General features: G+C 41.4%; 2 protein-coding genes across 4 annotated transcripts; one reads left to right on the forward strand and one right to left on the reverse strand.

Moving 5' to 3' along the window:
* Positions 1 to 2,767: 2,767 nt before the first annotated feature.
* On the reverse strand, positions 2,768 to 10,823 carry fbxo7 (F-box protein 7). 3 transcript variants are annotated; one of them, XM_086268085.1, is made up of 10 exons: positions 10,651 to 10,823; positions 8,554 to 8,679; positions 8,227 to 8,470; positions 6,505 to 6,756; positions 6,277 to 6,421; positions 6,100 to 6,183; positions 5,925 to 6,020; positions 4,011 to 4,187; positions 3,399 to 3,439; positions 2,768 to 3,170 (listed from the first exon to the last, which is right to left on the reverse strand). In XM_086268085.1, exons 2-10 carry the CDS (start codon positions 8,673 to 8,675, stop codon positions 2,862 to 2,864), a joined length of 1,470 nt encoding a protein of 489 aa, XP_086124211.1. In that variant the 5' UTR covers positions 8,676 to 8,679; positions 10,651 to 10,823; the 3' UTR covers positions 2,768 to 2,861. The 3 variants fall into 3 exon arrangements, with proteins under 3 accessions (XP_086124211.1, XP_086124210.1, XP_086124209.1); XM_086268084.1 differs by lacking the exon at positions 10,651 to 10,823 and adding an exon at positions 9,781 to 9,890; XM_086268083.1 differs by lacking the exon at positions 10,651 to 10,823 and adding an exon at positions 9,724 to 9,880.
* A 623-nt stretch (positions 10,824 to 11,446) lies between these two features.
* Positions 11,447 to 15,358, forward strand: rtcb (RNA 2',3'-cyclic phosphate and 5'-OH ligase). Its single transcript, XM_086268081.1, has 12 exons — positions 11,447 to 11,637; positions 12,066 to 12,144; positions 12,226 to 12,293; positions 12,370 to 12,469; positions 12,663 to 12,819; positions 12,888 to 13,044; positions 13,121 to 13,280; positions 13,373 to 13,548; positions 14,041 to 14,229; positions 14,305 to 14,415; positions 14,500 to 14,619; positions 14,720 to 15,358. The coding sequence occupies exons 1-12, from the start codon at positions 11,545 to 11,547 to the stop codon at positions 14,825 to 14,827; spliced, it is 1,518 nt and encodes a 505-aa protein (XP_086124207.1). The 5' UTR covers positions 11,447 to 11,544; the 3' UTR covers positions 14,828 to 15,358.
* Positions 15,359 to 16,668: the final 1,310 nt, after the last annotated feature.

Consider the following 16,668-nt stretch of genomic DNA (forward strand, 5'->3'; position numbering starts at 1 on the left):
TAACCCTAACCTTACCCTAAACCTGACTCAAGCCTTCACCCTACCTTGCCATTTGTCCCCATAAAGTAGGCGAGACATCACAATGTGAGTGTGTAAACAGATTTGTGTCCCCACAACAATAAGTAATACATGTACACACACACACACACACACACACACACACACACACACACACACACACACACACACACACACACACACAATTACTTTACCAACTGACCCCTGAGCTCCTAAGTGTCCCTCAAACCTGATTCAGGGATCCACTCCTCCACTTCCCTGTCACTCCCTGAAAGCTCACTGTCCTCACTTTCTGAGGGAATGTCCCTAACTGCACATTCCCTTGGTTTCCTTGCATAAAAGGTTTTTACGTCCATGTCCTGTAATTATCAGTAGATTGTAAAGTAAAAAACAGTGACTATGATCCTATAAATTCACACAAACACATCTCTACACACATATGCATTATTTTGCCTGAAAAAAATTAGGCTAACTCCACAGTGTTGCCTTGAGGCAAAGAATGAAAATTAACAGTTTTACTGTATAAATAAATTTTAAAAAGTAGAACAAACAATCAAATATACTTCTTAACATATTCATGCACATACAAGTGTTTTTTATATACATTTATTTCACTAAAGCGCTATATAAATGCAAACCATTATTATTATTATTATTACTATTATTATTATTATTATTATTATTACTATAATGATGTAAAATAGTGATCTTTATCTTACCTTCTAATGGAGATGTCTCTCATGTAATGCAGCCCCCCCCCCCCAAAAAAATGAAAGTCACACCACCTTCAACTCATCCTTTTATTGGAAAGTTGTCGCATTATTTGACAAAAAAAAAAAAAGTTTTTTTGAAGGCCCAGTGTGAGGCATGAAAATGTGGTTTGTTGCCTCAGGGCAACGCTATGCAGTAGAGGGATAAGCGTGTTAAAAATATTGGAAACTAATGAAATTAATATTTCATTTTTGTACTTACTCGTTTAATATCATTATATATTTTTGACATGAATCATTTAATTAATAATAAAGTTTATGAATAAACTTTTTAGACAAAAATAAAGACTTAAAGAACATTGTAAAGTAAAATCTCATGTTTTCTACTGATAATTTTGTGTTACAGATATGAAAACATTATTTAAATATAGGGATATAAAATAACTATAAGGATATAATAATACTACAACCTATAGCAATAATTTTACATACTACTATAAGAATATATGAGTTATTTCCAAGTTTCTCTTTGTTCACAGCCATTGACATGTCGAAGAGGTTAACACGTGAGGAGCGGATCGAAATTGTGTTGATATCTGGTGAACGCAGTAACCGGGTCATTGCAGCAGATTTCAATGCAAGACACCCTACGAGACCACCCATCGCCCATGCTACAGTTAGCAAACTGCTTGCTAAGTTTTGTGAAACTGGTTCAGTGTTGGATTTGCAAGAAAAGTGTCACTAATGAAGAAACATCAGTGGCTGTCCTAGCTTCATTCAGCAAGAGCCCACAGCGTAGCACTCGCCGCATGTCACTGGAGAGTGGCATTAGTCGAACATCCCTTCGGTGGATATTAGCTACTCACAAATGGCACCCTTACAAACTCCAGCTACTGCAGCATCTCAATGAGGATGACCCAGATCGGCGCACAGAATTTGCAGAATGGGCAAAACAAAAATTGGAACAGGACCCTCAGTTCACGCAGAAGATTTTGTTCAGTGATGAGGCAAACTTTTATGTGAATGGTGAAGTTAACAAACAAAACCACCGCTATTGGTCTGACACTAACCCACATTGGATGGATCCCTCCAAGACTGTTGGACCAACAAAAGTGATGGTTTGGTGTGGTATATGGGGTACAACGATAGTGGGTCCATTCTTCATCAATGGAAACCTCAAGGTCACTGGATATTTGAAATTGCTACATGATGATGTGTTTCCCTCTTTATGCACTGAAGCTGGCACGTTCCCTGAGTTTTTCCAGCAAGATGATGCACCACCACATTATGGGTGCCAGGTCCGAGCATTCCTAGATGAACAGTTTCCTGGAAAGTGGATTGGTCGTCGTGGGCCAGTTGAATGGCCCCCAAAGTCTCCCGATCTGACCCCCTTAGACTTTTATCTTTGGGGTCATCTGAAGGCAATTGTCTATGGTGTGAAGATACGAGATGTGCAGCACCTGAAACTACAGATACCAGATGCCTGTGCTGGCATTTCTCCTGTGGTGTTGCCATCAGTGTGTGAAGAGTGGGAGAAGAGGGTTGCATTGACAATCCAACACAATGGGCAGCACAGTGAACACATTTTGTAAGTGGTCAGAAACTTGTAAATAACTCATGAAAGAATAAAGTTACGTTGAAACCAAGCACACCATTGTTTTTCTTGTGACATTACCAATAAGTTTGATGTGTCACATGACCCTCTTCCTATTGAAAAAACAAAAGTTGTATCCAAGATGGCCGACTTCTTGAGGAGTTTGCCCCCTCACATATACTAATGTGCCACAAACAGGACTTTAATATCACCAACCATTTCCATGTTATTACGGTGTATCCATATAAATGGCCCACCCTGTAGATTGCATTTTTTAATTGACATTTTTCAAACTTCTTCTGTTTGATGTTTAACCCATAAATAAATGGCTGTCACATAAAATTATAACTTTAAATTAAAATGTTTACTTTTTTGTCTTTGTGGAATAAAATGATTTAAAGATTTTGTTCAGTTGTGAGGTTATAAATGATTCCCAGACAGAATGTTTTAAATTCTGATTTTATTGTGAAAATGAATTTTTGTCAACCCGGAGTCAAACAGGAAGTTGTGTCATTGATATGTGATCAGTGACGGAGTGATCAGATGAATCCTCGTCGGATGTCTGAAGGTCGCCCTCCTGTTGGTCGGATTCTGTGGAAGTCGTGGCGAGGTCGTCTGTGCGGGTCTGCGAGCGGGCCTATGGGGTCGTAGCGGGGGCGGGGGAGTAGGCCGTGGGGCAGGTTTGGTCGCTGATCGTATTCTCCACCGATGATGCCCGGCACCGGGGGGAAGTGAGGGTAGGGGATGGGGTGGAAGATGTCTCCTGGATGGAAAGGCAGGAGGGGGCGGGGGCGGGTCGGGGCAGCGTTTCGAAGTTCAGAGCGAAACTTGTACGACTTTTTGTAGAGCTGGAAAACAAATAAAAACAAATTAAATTATTTACACAAAAAATCCCCCCCAAAAAAAATCAACAACAAATCACATTAAAGCTTAAATTCTGCGAGCTATCATCAATCTGCCCCACATTAGTCTAATTTATTATTACCTTAAAATATTCATATTAAAAACGACACATTAGGAGGTTTTAAGAGTTTACAGTTCTTTAGTTATTTACTTTGATGAAGTGTGTTTCTCACCTCTTTCCAGTCTGTGTCTCTGGATCTGCCTGAGCCTGAATCTGAAAAACGGCAAACACAATCAGTCACTTTAATTATAATGATTTTGTTGAAAAACTGGACAATCACAATGACTCAATCAATAAATTTAATTGACTCATTTCACAACTTCAAATCTGTGTAAATTTAGAAAATATTTTGATACTTTTTAGTTTATTTATTTCTAAAAACTATCTTAAACACGGTGGACATTCAGGTGTTTCCCCCACAATTTCTGCTTATTTGTGGAGAAAATAATGACTGATTTGTTTTTACATTTTTTAAATGTTATTTTCTTTTTTAATGCTGTCATTTAAATTATCTTATTCAGATTCTAATATTTAATGTAGAGTAAGCTGTTTAAAACTTCACTGAAAATTATTTAATTAATAAGTAAATTAAGACATTATAACAGGTTTTAATAAGTTAAGGGTGTTCTAAGGGTGAAAAATAGAAAAAAAATCAAGAACATCTAAAAAGCACATGAAAAAGAACATTTAAACAGTGTCAGTGGAACATTTGACCCATAGTTAGAGAAATTTGCAGAAATAATTTTAAAAATAAATGAAATAGTTTTAGGGACTCTTTTTCCACCTGCGAAGTCGCGGCGGTACAGGTGTCTCCACAGCGACGAGTCTGCTGTGGCGACGTTGAAGTGCCGGCTTACCGCCGACAGTCTGACCACAGAGCGAACGTCGAGCAGGCGGAGGACTCGGAGGAGCAGCTCCGGAGGAAGAGCAGGCAGACCGAACGCCACGGGGAGAGCCATCGCTGAAACACATCACAGACTGTCAGTACCAGACATTAGCATGTTAGCACGTTAGCATCTGCTTACAGAGAAACATCATCAATGAAAACGCGACTCAAGCTCATATGAGTCAAACAAGCTGTTCCTCTAAAGCAGCTTCCCAAATGTTTCGGGACAGATTTTACTAGAATTCTTCGGGATATTAACATGAAATAGTTTATTACAAAACAAATGAGTTTGTGTGAAAAGAAAAACTAGAAAAGGAAACTCTGTATGAACTCAAGTCTGAAAGTAAAAAACGAATTTAAGATGGCAAAATAATCTGTAATCCTTTTTTTTTTTTTTTTTTTTTAACTCATGGCTTCAAAAGTTGGGATGAAACCTTTCATGGACACTCATATAAGTTCTTTATCCAACACTTTTTTACTACAAATAAAAGTTATTTGTTCTTTGGTATTTAAATAAGATGATGTAGTTGATAAAATGGGATTTCGATCAAAATATGTTTTGATCATAAGAAACGTAAAATTGAGTGTCATCTACATGTAACTTTTAAAGCTGCTAATCTTCTCAGTTCGAAGCACATAGAAGTCAAACACCAGAGGACCTAAACTGGAACCCTGGGGAACACCGTAGGTCACAGGTGTCGAACTCCAGGCCTCGAGGGCAGATGTCCTGCAGGTTTTAGATGTGTCCTTGATCCAACACAGCTGATGTAAATCACTAAATGACCTCCTCAACATGTCTTGAAGTTCTCCAGAGGCCTGGTAATGAACTAATCATTTGTTTCAGGTGTGTTGACCCTGGGTGAGATCTAAAACCTGCAGGACACCGGCCCCCGAGGTCTGGAGTTTGACACCCCTGCCCTAGGTGATAAAATACAGAATAAATTTGACTTTTAGAGGCACTTACTGCTAATTTATGGTGAAGTTATTTAATAATGTAATCCCCTTACATAATGCAAGTGAACAGTTTAAGAGACGCTTTAATTATTGATTGATTGATTGATTGAATCTTTATTTTGAACATGTTGAAAAAGTATAAAAAAAAAAAATAGAATTAAAAGAGACAAATGAACAAAGCAAACAAAAGGAAAACGAGCAACCACAACTCCAAATAACGTCCATGTTCAAAAAGGAGCAGGAAGAAGCATAAGCTTATTTAATCCCACCCCTTTTCCACTATCTAGTATCAATAGACTACAGAAATACCTCCTTGTAATTACATTATATGTTATGTGTAATTTTTTTTTTTTTTTTTTTAATATATACACATATATGTTTCTATCTATCCATACCTACGTATATACACACATACGCACATATACACATTTTCAATAACCCCATTAACACCTGAAGGATACACAACCTACAATTTTATATATATTTAATATATATATATATATATACATATATATATATACATATATATATGTCTTAAAATTTATAATAAAGCTGCAAATTCAAGGAGTAATCTTTTAATTTTGTATAACTTTAAATAACTTTCATTAAGATTTTGATTGGTTAATATAATTCTCTTTGCCCTGTATGTTTTTTATGAGTGGGATTTTGAGTTTTACATTTTAATTTTAATGAAATTGAACATCGATTTAAATAAAATCTTTCTTAAACTCACTAAAAGCTGTAACATGGCTAATGTTCACAGCAATTTAACTTCTCTGAGGTTTTCTCTGATTAAAGCTGATGAACTGGATGATGTCAGCACCAACATGTTGTGACTCATCTGAGAGGGGGCGTTACCTTCTCTGGCGGTGGCGATCAGTGGGTACGCCAGCTGGTCTTTGAAGAGTCGGGACAGTTTGCTGAGGTCTTTAAATGCTGCTGCAGCACTTCCTCCTGAACAACATCAGACACAGAAAATTAATCAAAGACGCTCCTGTGTTGGTGGCGTTATGCCAACCAATCACAGCTTTACCTGGCCACTCATTGGTCACGTAGCTGGATGCATTCAGACATAGTTTGCGGACAGTGTCGACCGTTTCTGTAACCTTCAGAGTCGCTGCATGAAGAAGAAAAAGGTCAGAAACACAGTGGGAGTTGAACACTAAAAGGTCAAAGAAAAATAAATTCAGCCCATTTAAAGAGGACTCACTGTTCATGACGAGCATTGGGCCCATGCACACAGCCACCACCGAGGCCAGGCTGCTCTCACACAGAGGATGAGTGTACTGCAGCTTGTAGACTCCACCTGCACACCTCCATCCAGCAGGCATCTCACCGGGCTTCAGCTCGGTGCCCTGTGGAGGCGCACACACTTACTCAAAGCGTCTGCCTTCACCTGTTTACTCAGCAGGATATTAACCTGTCCCCCTCGCCTCACCTGAGCAATGAACCCAGTCTCGAGCATCAGGAGATGTCCGGCCACCATGATGGCATCATTGGGACTTGTTGGCTGGGCCGTGTGGTACAGGAGCTCCAGAGAGAGTGGTGCCTGACCCTCCTCGGCCTCACTGCACAGCATTGGCTCCCAGATGGAGGCTGAAGATTCAGAGTCCAGCATCTCACAGGACGGCTGGGACTCTGAAAGGACTGCAGGACCGGCAGCCCCACTGACACTGCTGCTGCTGCTCGGCTGTTTACCAACAACAAAACTGTGAGCTTGGGCACGTCTACGCCCCATCGTCAGGTCTGATGAGTGACGCGGCACAGGCTAAAATAATCTGCTGTTGTTTCTTTGTTATAATAACTTAAAATATAAAACAGACATGAACAACATCAAAAACAACAACCTGCCATAAACAGGTCAAGGCTGATCTCCTTTAATGTTACAGCTGACCACAAACATCAAAACACAGTCAGATCCATAAGTATGTGAACAATGATGCCTCTGCTGACCAGCCTTTGAAAATGCAGGACTGTAATTGGCTGAAATTCCTGAACAGTCAACGCAACACTTTGTTGTCTTCTCGAGTTAAAGCTCAAAGTCTTATTGTTTGATATGAAATATTCTGTGATGACCCACGAGGCTAAACTACCAAGGCTCTGTCAGTTTTCAAATACTTGTGGTGACAACTGTAAAAGACAAACAGCAAGGGGCCTGGATGGGAACCTTGTGGAACACCGTACGATTATAAATCAGTGTTTGTCTTCATTTTCAGAATGATAGGGAATTTTAAAATACCATCAAACCATTACACAGATTTAACGCCCACTATGCTCTTCCAGTGAGTTTGTTTTTATTTTTTGGCACCAGTAACACTGGAGACCATCTCCTGCAATGGGTAAAGCTCATCCTTTTAAACCTTTGCAGAACTTTGTTTTTCTCTCCAGCTGTTCATGAGACGCACATCTGTAAGGATTTAAAAGCGCCCCAAGCACCAAATATATAAATGCTTCTCAGGCTGACTGAGACTTCGCTATTTAAAAATGTGTCTGGTGATGTGAAGCTGAGGATGTGTCTGAAAATGCTCCGTTAGACTCCTGCAGCTTTCCAGATGTGAAGATTTCTACTGCTGCGAGAGAGCCGGTGCTTCCACGATGAAGGCTGGCACGCCCATGACTTTTAACTGTTCTTTAATCCAAAGTTCCCTGAAAGCTTGTAAGTATCAGGTGAGAAAGCTTTTGAACCTGTGAATTCGTCCAGCTCCAAACAAAACATCTCAGGTTTCAGAGGCACAGCTGGTTCACCTAAACACTTTCAGTCTGATGCTGCTGATGCAAACTGAGATGAGTCAGAGTGTCATCAGTGTTGGATGATGTGAAATTAAGTGTGTCCTCGTGTGGATCCACAGAAGAGAAGCTGTGAGGGGGGTGTGGCCCTTTAAACCAGCTTTAACCCTTGCTGTGTGCTCTGTGGTGTGTCTGTATTTGCGAATTATTTTATGTTATAATTCAGCTCATAAAAACACGAGAAAGTAAAACAGAAACTGTGCACTGAAGCCAGAAGTATGTGGATGCTTTCTGGGCCTGTTTCTGATCTCTGGCCGAGGCAGTCTACAGTCTGTGTAGACTGACCTCCCACACATGGACTGGAAACAGGCTCGATATGTCTCACACACCTATCCAGCCCACCTGAACAACCTGCTGGAGGTGAACATCATACCTGAGTGGAGGCCATGATGGGGGTCTGCTGGCTTTGCCTCTGGTTTGCAGAGCTCTTGGCTGCCGTGTAGGTGGAGCTTGTAGACGAGGCTGAGCTGGTTGAACCGGCGGCAGCTGTGGCTTCAGACTGAGGCAGATGGACACAGATCAAATCTCCGGACACGATGCCGCAGGATGCCAAAGTCTGAGCAGTGTCCGTGAGCAGCTTGGAGCCGTTCAGAGACAAACCAAACTCTGTGTCTGAACTGAAGCGCAAGTAGGGAGTCAAATAACTGAAACTTTATAAACCACAACTCAGATTACAGAGTTAGACATGTGCAGCACCGACCTGAGTCCATGTGAGGACAACAGCATCTCCTGGATGTGATCTCTGAGCTCTTTCAAACTGGGATCTTCTCCAAGTAACTCCACCCGGCTGGTCTGCCTGTTGATTCGAACTCGCAGCTTCATGATGCTGCTCACACACAGACACAGGAAGAGGACTCACACTAAGTAATGCACAGACTGCAGAGGGCCATGATGCTCTTAACAGAACTGTATTCACATGTTTGGATTTTATATCACGCAGTCTGATTTTTCATATAATTTTATTTCCATGTTGTATTTAATATTTTATTTATATGCAACTTTGTTTTATTCCTTTATTATTATTATTATTATTATTATTATTATTATTATTATTCAAAGGAGCTTGCAAAGAAAAGAGTCTGGACTTCTTTAAGTTACTTGAAGAGGTTTCACCTCTCATCCGAGAAGCTTCTTCAGTTCTGAGAACCTTCACAGACATTATTATTATTATTATATTTTTTCTTTATTTTAATCATCTTTCTATTAATGTTTAATTGTTTCATTTCTAATTTTTACTAATAATTATTATTTTTGTATGTAATTGTATTCATTTCTTTAGTATGTATTAATCTATTTCATTTTTTGTTATCAGGTTCTTATTTTTCGTTTCTTATTGTATTTGTGTTTCTCATAAAAATATGTTGTCAAATTTCACTAAAAACAGATAAAAAGTGAATGGAGTCTGGTGAAAAGATTCCAGCTGCTAAATCAGATCATCAGTGAACAGTGACGTAATATCTAATGAACTTTAACTAACATTAATTTAATCTGTGCACATATTAAAAAAGTATCACGTGATTTTTACTGTGCACAAAGTGACTCTGATTCAAATCCAAACCTCACAGTAAACTTTAGCTCATTAAGTACGAAACCTCATTACAAATCTGCCAAATTTAACTTTTGATGAGTCACTAATGACGTTTTGAAATTTCTTAGCAGCTTTAGCTCCGCTTTACCGCTAAAACGTCACATTTAGAGGATTTTCGTTCATTTTGCGCTGATTTCAGAGCGTCGTTGGTTCTCTGTGAGGTAGAAAAATATGTAAAGAGCTGCGTGAAAACAAACGTTTCGTTTTCGTTTCCGCAGTCTTATCGTTAGCTAACGTTTCACTAACGCTGCTGCTGCTTAGCGCGGGTTAGTGTTAACTAACCGGGTTAAGGAGCGTTTGTAGTCCTGAAAGCTGGAAGTCAAACAGAAGAACACTCACACCGTGAACTACCGAGAAGACATCCACGACTCTTCATGTGCTTCTCTGTAAACACACAAACCTGCAGCGCCCCAAAACACGCACACACCGCTTCCGGGATGGATTTTCATAATACAACACGTCGAGGGCACTCAAATCAAAAGTTTATAAACCAAAGTTTTTTTTAAAAAAAAAATCGTAATAATTCTGTTAGAATAAATGTATTATGCCGTAAAAAGGCCCAACTTTTCAAAATAACAACTTTTATTAAATTAGATGCATGTATTTATATTTTTTATTTATATGTACGCATGCATTATGTTGCTTTGTGTAGATTCTGCTTTTGTTTTGAAGGCTTGTCACTAAACTTCCTGAATCATTATCCAAAATAAACTTTCGTAAAACTACAAATACGGCAACCGGGCTGCATAAAATCCTGAGTATTCTCCAGAACATTTCGATTGGTATGAATAAATCTGCAGGGGAGATAAAATTAATCATCTTTATATACTGTTTAAATAACGGCATTTTATGTTCCCCAAAAGGTTGATTCTGTTCATCTGGACGTAGCTTTGTCAGTGGGAGAAACGTTTCATCACTCATTCAAGTGACTTCTTCAGTCTCAGCTGACTGTGGGTTTCCCCAGCATTATAAACAGTACATTTGCACGATAACTGAAACTAGCCCACTGAATGAACGGTGGGCTGTGAGGTCAGTTCCTTGATCATTAATATGCAAATTCTCATTATCATTGATCCATAACCACTGATCGAAGCCCGTTGATCAAAGCCCGTTGATCAATGGTACTCATTGACCATGAGTACCATTCACAGAGAGTTGGGAAATGTCTGCAATCACAGCATTGTAAGATAGTGAAAGATGTACCCTTACTGTATTTTCTGCTGAAAGTAGAAGAAAAACAAGATGATGGTTTAAGTTGAAAATTTCCGCTTCTTATTTCTGTCTATTATATCTTGAGATCATTTAATGAATTCACAGATCAGTGCTGCTCTCTCTTTCTTTGCTAATATAAGTCAGTGGATCTCACTCAGCAGTGTCTGTCTCTGTCATTTATCTCCATAGTAACCATCTCAGTATTTATTATATAATATTTATTTAATGACGCTTTGAATCTCCAAAAATTCAGTGATTAAAAAGCCAAGAAGCTGGATGTAATTCAGCCAAAGACTCTATGTGGAGCACTTTTATTCCACAACAGTATTGCCATGACAAGAAAAAGAAATCAGAAAATAAAAAACAAATTAGTGACTGATGGAAAGAGCAGACTGAACACACAGTTCAGGAGGACAGGGCCGTGTCTTATTTGCAGCGTGGGCCACCAGAATACCCAGAAATCATAAATACATCATCGATGAACGACAGCAAAGGTTGTCGGAAATGACTGAAAGGGAAGGGTTTAGTTTATGATTCACAATACAGCAAGGACACGTGTGAGTGTGGGAGCACTGTCACGGGCAGGAACTCCTCACAGAGGGCAGGAAGTGTTTCCATCACAGAAATTGAACCCGCAGAGCAGGAGGAGCAGAGAGATCCTGGAGCACGTCCACACACTGCTGTTCTACTGAGGATAATACCGCATAGAGAATAACCGTGGAACACTGAACAGTAGGTGGCAGTAATGCGCGTGCAGCCTGTTGAGCGTAGAAGAAAAAGAAGCCGAAGAAGACTCTTTTCTTCGGCTTCTTTTTCTAATCTTACATTAGACAGCCAGTGAAACGCGGCGTTAAAGAGTGAGATTTGCCGTTTTTGGTCGTTTGTGGAGTCATGAGTCGCAGTTACAATGATGAGCTGCAGTTTCTGGATAAAATCTCCTCCACCTCCTGGAGAATCAAAAAGGGCTTCGTCCCCAACATGCAGGTACGAGCTAACAGATAACAGCTCACAGCTAGCTGGTAACGTGGCTGGGCTGACAGCTGCAGGTGACTTGATTAAACACAGGTGTCCACGGCATGAGAGGAGAACATCAGAGACAGTAGAACACAGGAGCTGACGGAACCCCCGAGAAATGCCGAATAAGCACGAGGCTAAAATGATTCTGAACAGCAGCACAAACTTAAAAACGCTTAAAATGATTTACGAAAGTTTTAAGTGTATCTGTTCTGCTCCACCCGCGGGTGGACGCTGGGAGGAGGTGACTCTGCTCCATTTTAGTTTATTTTCAGTTGGTTTCATTGTCTCACAGAAGAAAGATTCAGAATAATCATTAAAGCGAAGCAGGGACGCTCCTTAAAAGCTTTTATTTCCTCTGCTGTCACCTCTTGACTCCTCCTCCTTTTCCTCTTTAGGTGGAAGGAGTTTTCTACGTGAACGAGTCTCTGGAGAAGCTTATGTTCGAGGAGCTTCGTAATGCCTGCCGAGGAGGAGGTTGGTGACCTTTGAACCCCGCTGAGAGCCCCCTCTACCTGACCTCCACCCTCCTCATTTCTCTCTGTTCCTCCTCCTCAGGTGTGGGCGGGTTCCTTCCAGCCATGAAACAGATTGGGAATGTGGCGGCGCTGCCGGGGATTGTGAACGTGAGTGTTGCCGTTCTGTATGTGTCCACAGTAAATGTTTTGCTTCGTACTCAGGGTGTCTCTGATTGGTCGGCAGAAATCCATCGGCCTGCCAGATGTCCACTCTGGGTACGGATTTGCTATCGGGAACATGGCAGCCTTTGACATGGACAACCCCAATTCCGTGGTGTCTCCAGGTAGGAAGTACTATGATAAAACATAAGCAGGGTCCTCTAAAACCTGATGAAAAATGAATGGAGTTTGGTGGGAAGCTATGTGCAGGAAGTAAAAAAATCTTCCAACCTGTGGATTTCCCTGCTGTGGTCACCCGTCATGAAACTTACTCTGTGACCCACCCTGTTAAAACAGTACTTCCCATGTGCCCTCCAGGTGGCGTGGGCTTCGACATAAACTGCGGTGTCCGCCTGCTGAGGACAAACCTGGACGAGGGCGATGTCCAGCCGGTGAAGGAGCAGCTCGCTCAGTCACTGTTCGACCACATCCCTGTGGGAGTCGGCTCCAAAGGCGTCATCCCGATGGGCGCCAAGTAAGTAGAACAGAACAGACCTGCCTCTCCTCACCTGTGTGTCACCTGACTAATGCATGTGTCACCAGGGACCTGGAGGAGGCGCTGGAAATGGGCATGGACTGGTCTCTAAGGGAGGGCTACGCCTGGGCCGAGGATAAGGAGCACTGCGAAGAGTACGGGCGCATGCTGCAGGCCGACCCCAACAAGGTGTCCTCCAAGGCCAAGAAGAGAGGCCTGCCGCAGGTAGCCCTGCAGCTCACACCTGTGTTCACACCTGCAACCCTCTGCTGGTGTCTAAAGCTGTGTGTGTGTGTTGCAGCTTGGCACTTTGGGAGCAGGAAACCACTATGCTGAGATCCAGGTGGTGGATGAGATCTACAACGACTACGCCGCCAAGAAGATGGGCATTGACCACAAAGGCCAGGTGTGTGTGATGATCCACAGCGGCAGCCGAGGCCTCGGGCATCAGGTCGCCACAGGTACGAGTGCCGCCGAAATGGATCGCCGAATATTGCAAACCTTCACTTCTGCCTTTTAAATTATCAACGAAAACACCTGGTGATATTTACAGATGCTCTGGTTGCCATGGAGAAGGCGATGAAGCGTGACAAAATCACGGTGAACGATCGACAGCTGGCCTGCGCTCAAATCAACTCTCCTGAGGGGCAGGATTACCTGAAAGGCATGGCAGCCGCAGGAAACTACGCCTGGGTCAACCGCTCCTCCATGACCTTCCTCACCAGACAGGTACGCTCACCTGAGCCGCTCTCGGGTCATAAACGCACCGCTGCACCCGCCCTAACAAGAGAAGTGACCTCACATGGTGCTTAAAGCGCAGCTCTTCTCATGAAGAAGTGAGTTCCATGATCAGGAGGATGAACCCACTCTGTTCCACTCCGAGTCGGGGATTCGACGAATGCACTTAAACGCACCACAAATAATATAAAAATACAACTGTAAAAATCATTAATGTGATAGAAAATTCAATTTCTGCTTCTGTTCATTTGTTTTTTATTTTCGTTACATTTTTTATTAATTTTTTTAATCTTTTAACTTTTATTTAATTCATAATTTTTGTGTATTTCTTTTGTTTTCATTTCATTTATAGGATATTCTGTAATTTGAACTTCCGGCATCGGATTGCTGTGGAGTCTAATAATGTCCCGATTCTGCTATGATCGTTATGGGGAGAGGGTTTGGGTGAGCGGAGTCTGTAAAAGCAGTTTTCGTGTCTTTCAGGCCTTCTCCAAAGTGTTCGGTACGACGCCGGATGACCTTGACATGCACGTCATCTACGACGTCTCTCACAACATCGCCAAAGTGGAGGAGCACATTGTGGACGGGAAGCAGAGGACGCTGCTCGTTCACCGCAAAGGATCCACGCGAGCCTTCCCCCCTCACCACCCCCTCATCCCCGTCGACTACCAGGTAAGAGCGCGTCATGTTCGTCTGTTTACTCGCCATCATGATGTGAGTCTTGCCTGAACTCGCTGCCATTTCCAGCTCACAGGTCAGCCGGTGCTCATCGGTGGGACGATGGGGACCTGCAGCTACGTCCTGACGGGGACCGAGCAGGGCATGATGGAGACGTTTGGGACCACCTGCCATGGAGCGGTACGAGTCTGAGCGCCCTTCGCGCTGTCACATGGTCAACCTTGGTTCGTTTCATGTCTTTAAGCAACTTCCTGTCTGTTTCAGGGCCGAGCGCTCTCTCGAGCAAAGTCACGCAGGAACCTGGACTTCCAGGACGTCCTGGACAAACTGGCCGACATGGGCATTGCCATCCGGGTGGCATCGCCCAAACTGGTGATGGAGGAGGTGAGGGGGAGGAGTCAGGGTGGGTTTTTATGCACTTTAAGCTGTTTTCTGTTTGTGTCTGACTTTTTTTTTTTTTTTTTTTTTTTTTTTTTTTGTTAAGGCTCCTGAATCATACAAAAACGTGACAGACGTGGTGAACACGTGTCACGAGGCTGGCATCAGCAAGAAGGCAATCAAACTGAGGCCGATCGCTGTCATCAAAGGATGAAGCTGAACCACAGAAATGACTCATGGGCGAAAGACGATAAACACGACTTTTCTGTTTGGAGAGAATTTACGTTAAAGAAGGATTTAAAAAAAAAAAAAAAAAAAAAAAGACATTCTGTTTTTGTTTGGTTGCCAAGAAAACCAGATCGCACTGCAGTGGAGGTCAGAGGTCACCTCTCAGGACTGAAGTGGCCGCTGTAGTTTGAAGTTTCTGCTTCATGAGCTCTCTGAGACACGTCCTCAGAAATGAGCGGCTGCACTTCTTGCAGATCAAAAAACGAGCCGCTGCGGCTGAAATTTTTCTCCGCTCAGCATGAAGTGAGTCCCAGAAGAAAAGCTGGATCTGAATCCTTTGAGATAAATGCAGAAATCTGCTTTCATTTCAGTGTGCTCACACTACTGCAATAAAAATCGAATTCATGCCTTAAATGTGCGTAATAACGAAGACTGTCTGAGAAAACGTAAACATGTTTAATTTCTGTTTAGTTTCCAAAAAAGATCGACTTCAATAAAGAACCAAGTGTGCAGTGAACGGGTTCAGTCTTTGTTTTCCACTGCCGCTGAGAATACAAACAACTGTGAAGTGTTTGGTCCACAGTGAGAAAAAAAGATTTTATAAAATGAAAACAGATGTGCTGTGGATGAATGATGTTCTCCTGTTTTAGGACGTAAATGTCAGAGCTGTGAGTTTAGCTTCTTCTCAAGAAGCAAAATTGAAAGAATTCGTGAATTTCTCATATTTTATTCCATTACATCTCAGGATCCACCTCTGGGAACGTTTCCGGACACGTTAACCAAATAAAAGCAGTCACATGATCTCTGTAGAGGAGGTAAAGTCAAAGTCACTGTCCTAATCCCACATGTAGGCTCAGAGATTTAATCTCACATTACGACTAGAGATGGCACGATACCACTTTTTTATGTCCGATACCGATATCATAAATTTGGATATCTGCCGATACCGATATGAATCCGATATAGTGTTTTTTAATCAACAAAACTGTTTTTTAAATATCTTGCTGCATTTTGTATAAGTACATACTCAAGTTTAAAACAACAACCACACTAAAGCTATTCTGTTATACCTGTATGCAAAAAAAAAATATTTCATAGTTCAGCAATACTGATCAATCTAATAAACTTAAACCTACACCATCCTCCCTATTCTGGTATTTTAAAGAGTACTTAGCATAAATATTAAGCAACCTAACTAATAGGGTTCCAACTCCCAGCAACAACAAAAATAAAAAAATAGGGAACCACCCCTCACGCTCCACCTCATGATGCTTAATCGACGTAATCAACCTTAATTTGATGCAGTGTGAAAAAAAATGCACAGAAATCAATTATTTTTCAAGAAATATTAAATAGATTCAACATCTTTCTTCAACAAAATTGCAGACTGCACAGATGGTACCTTCCCAAAGGAAAAAGTACTATAGCTTACTAGGGTATATTAGACTTAACAGTTACTATATGCAGTAATGGACTTCTATACATTTTACATCAGATTAAAACTTTGGGTGTAAGATTCAGATAAATATTAAATAATTAAAAGCTAGACATTTTAAATGAGAATAAGAAAGAAAAGTATGTCTTTGTGCCCCCTTTTCCCTGTTAATGCCCTATCGGCCCCCCTGGCTAAACTTTTCTAGATCCGCCCCTGCACAGTTACCAGCGTCAGCTAAAGATCCTCGAGTAGAAAGTAATATTAAATACATTCTAACAACAGCTTATCAAGCTTAAATGTGCTGCTGTTGTTCAGCCGCTGGTTTCCTCTTTCTGGTGCAAAGTGGGCCAAAAGCAAACAAGAGACACGGACTCGCAACAGAAAAGCCGATC

Source organism: Aulonocara sp. 'chitande type north' Nkhata Bay, linkage group LG17 (assembly GCF_057382095.1).
Source record: "Aulonocara sp. 'chitande type north' Nkhata Bay isolate Kocher_YH1m ecotype deep benthic linkage group LG17, A_spYH_male_GT1.1, whole genome shotgun sequence".
Taxonomy (NCBI): domain Eukaryota; kingdom Metazoa; phylum Chordata; class Actinopteri; order Cichliformes; family Cichlidae; genus Aulonocara; species Aulonocara sp. 'chitande type north' Nkhata Bay.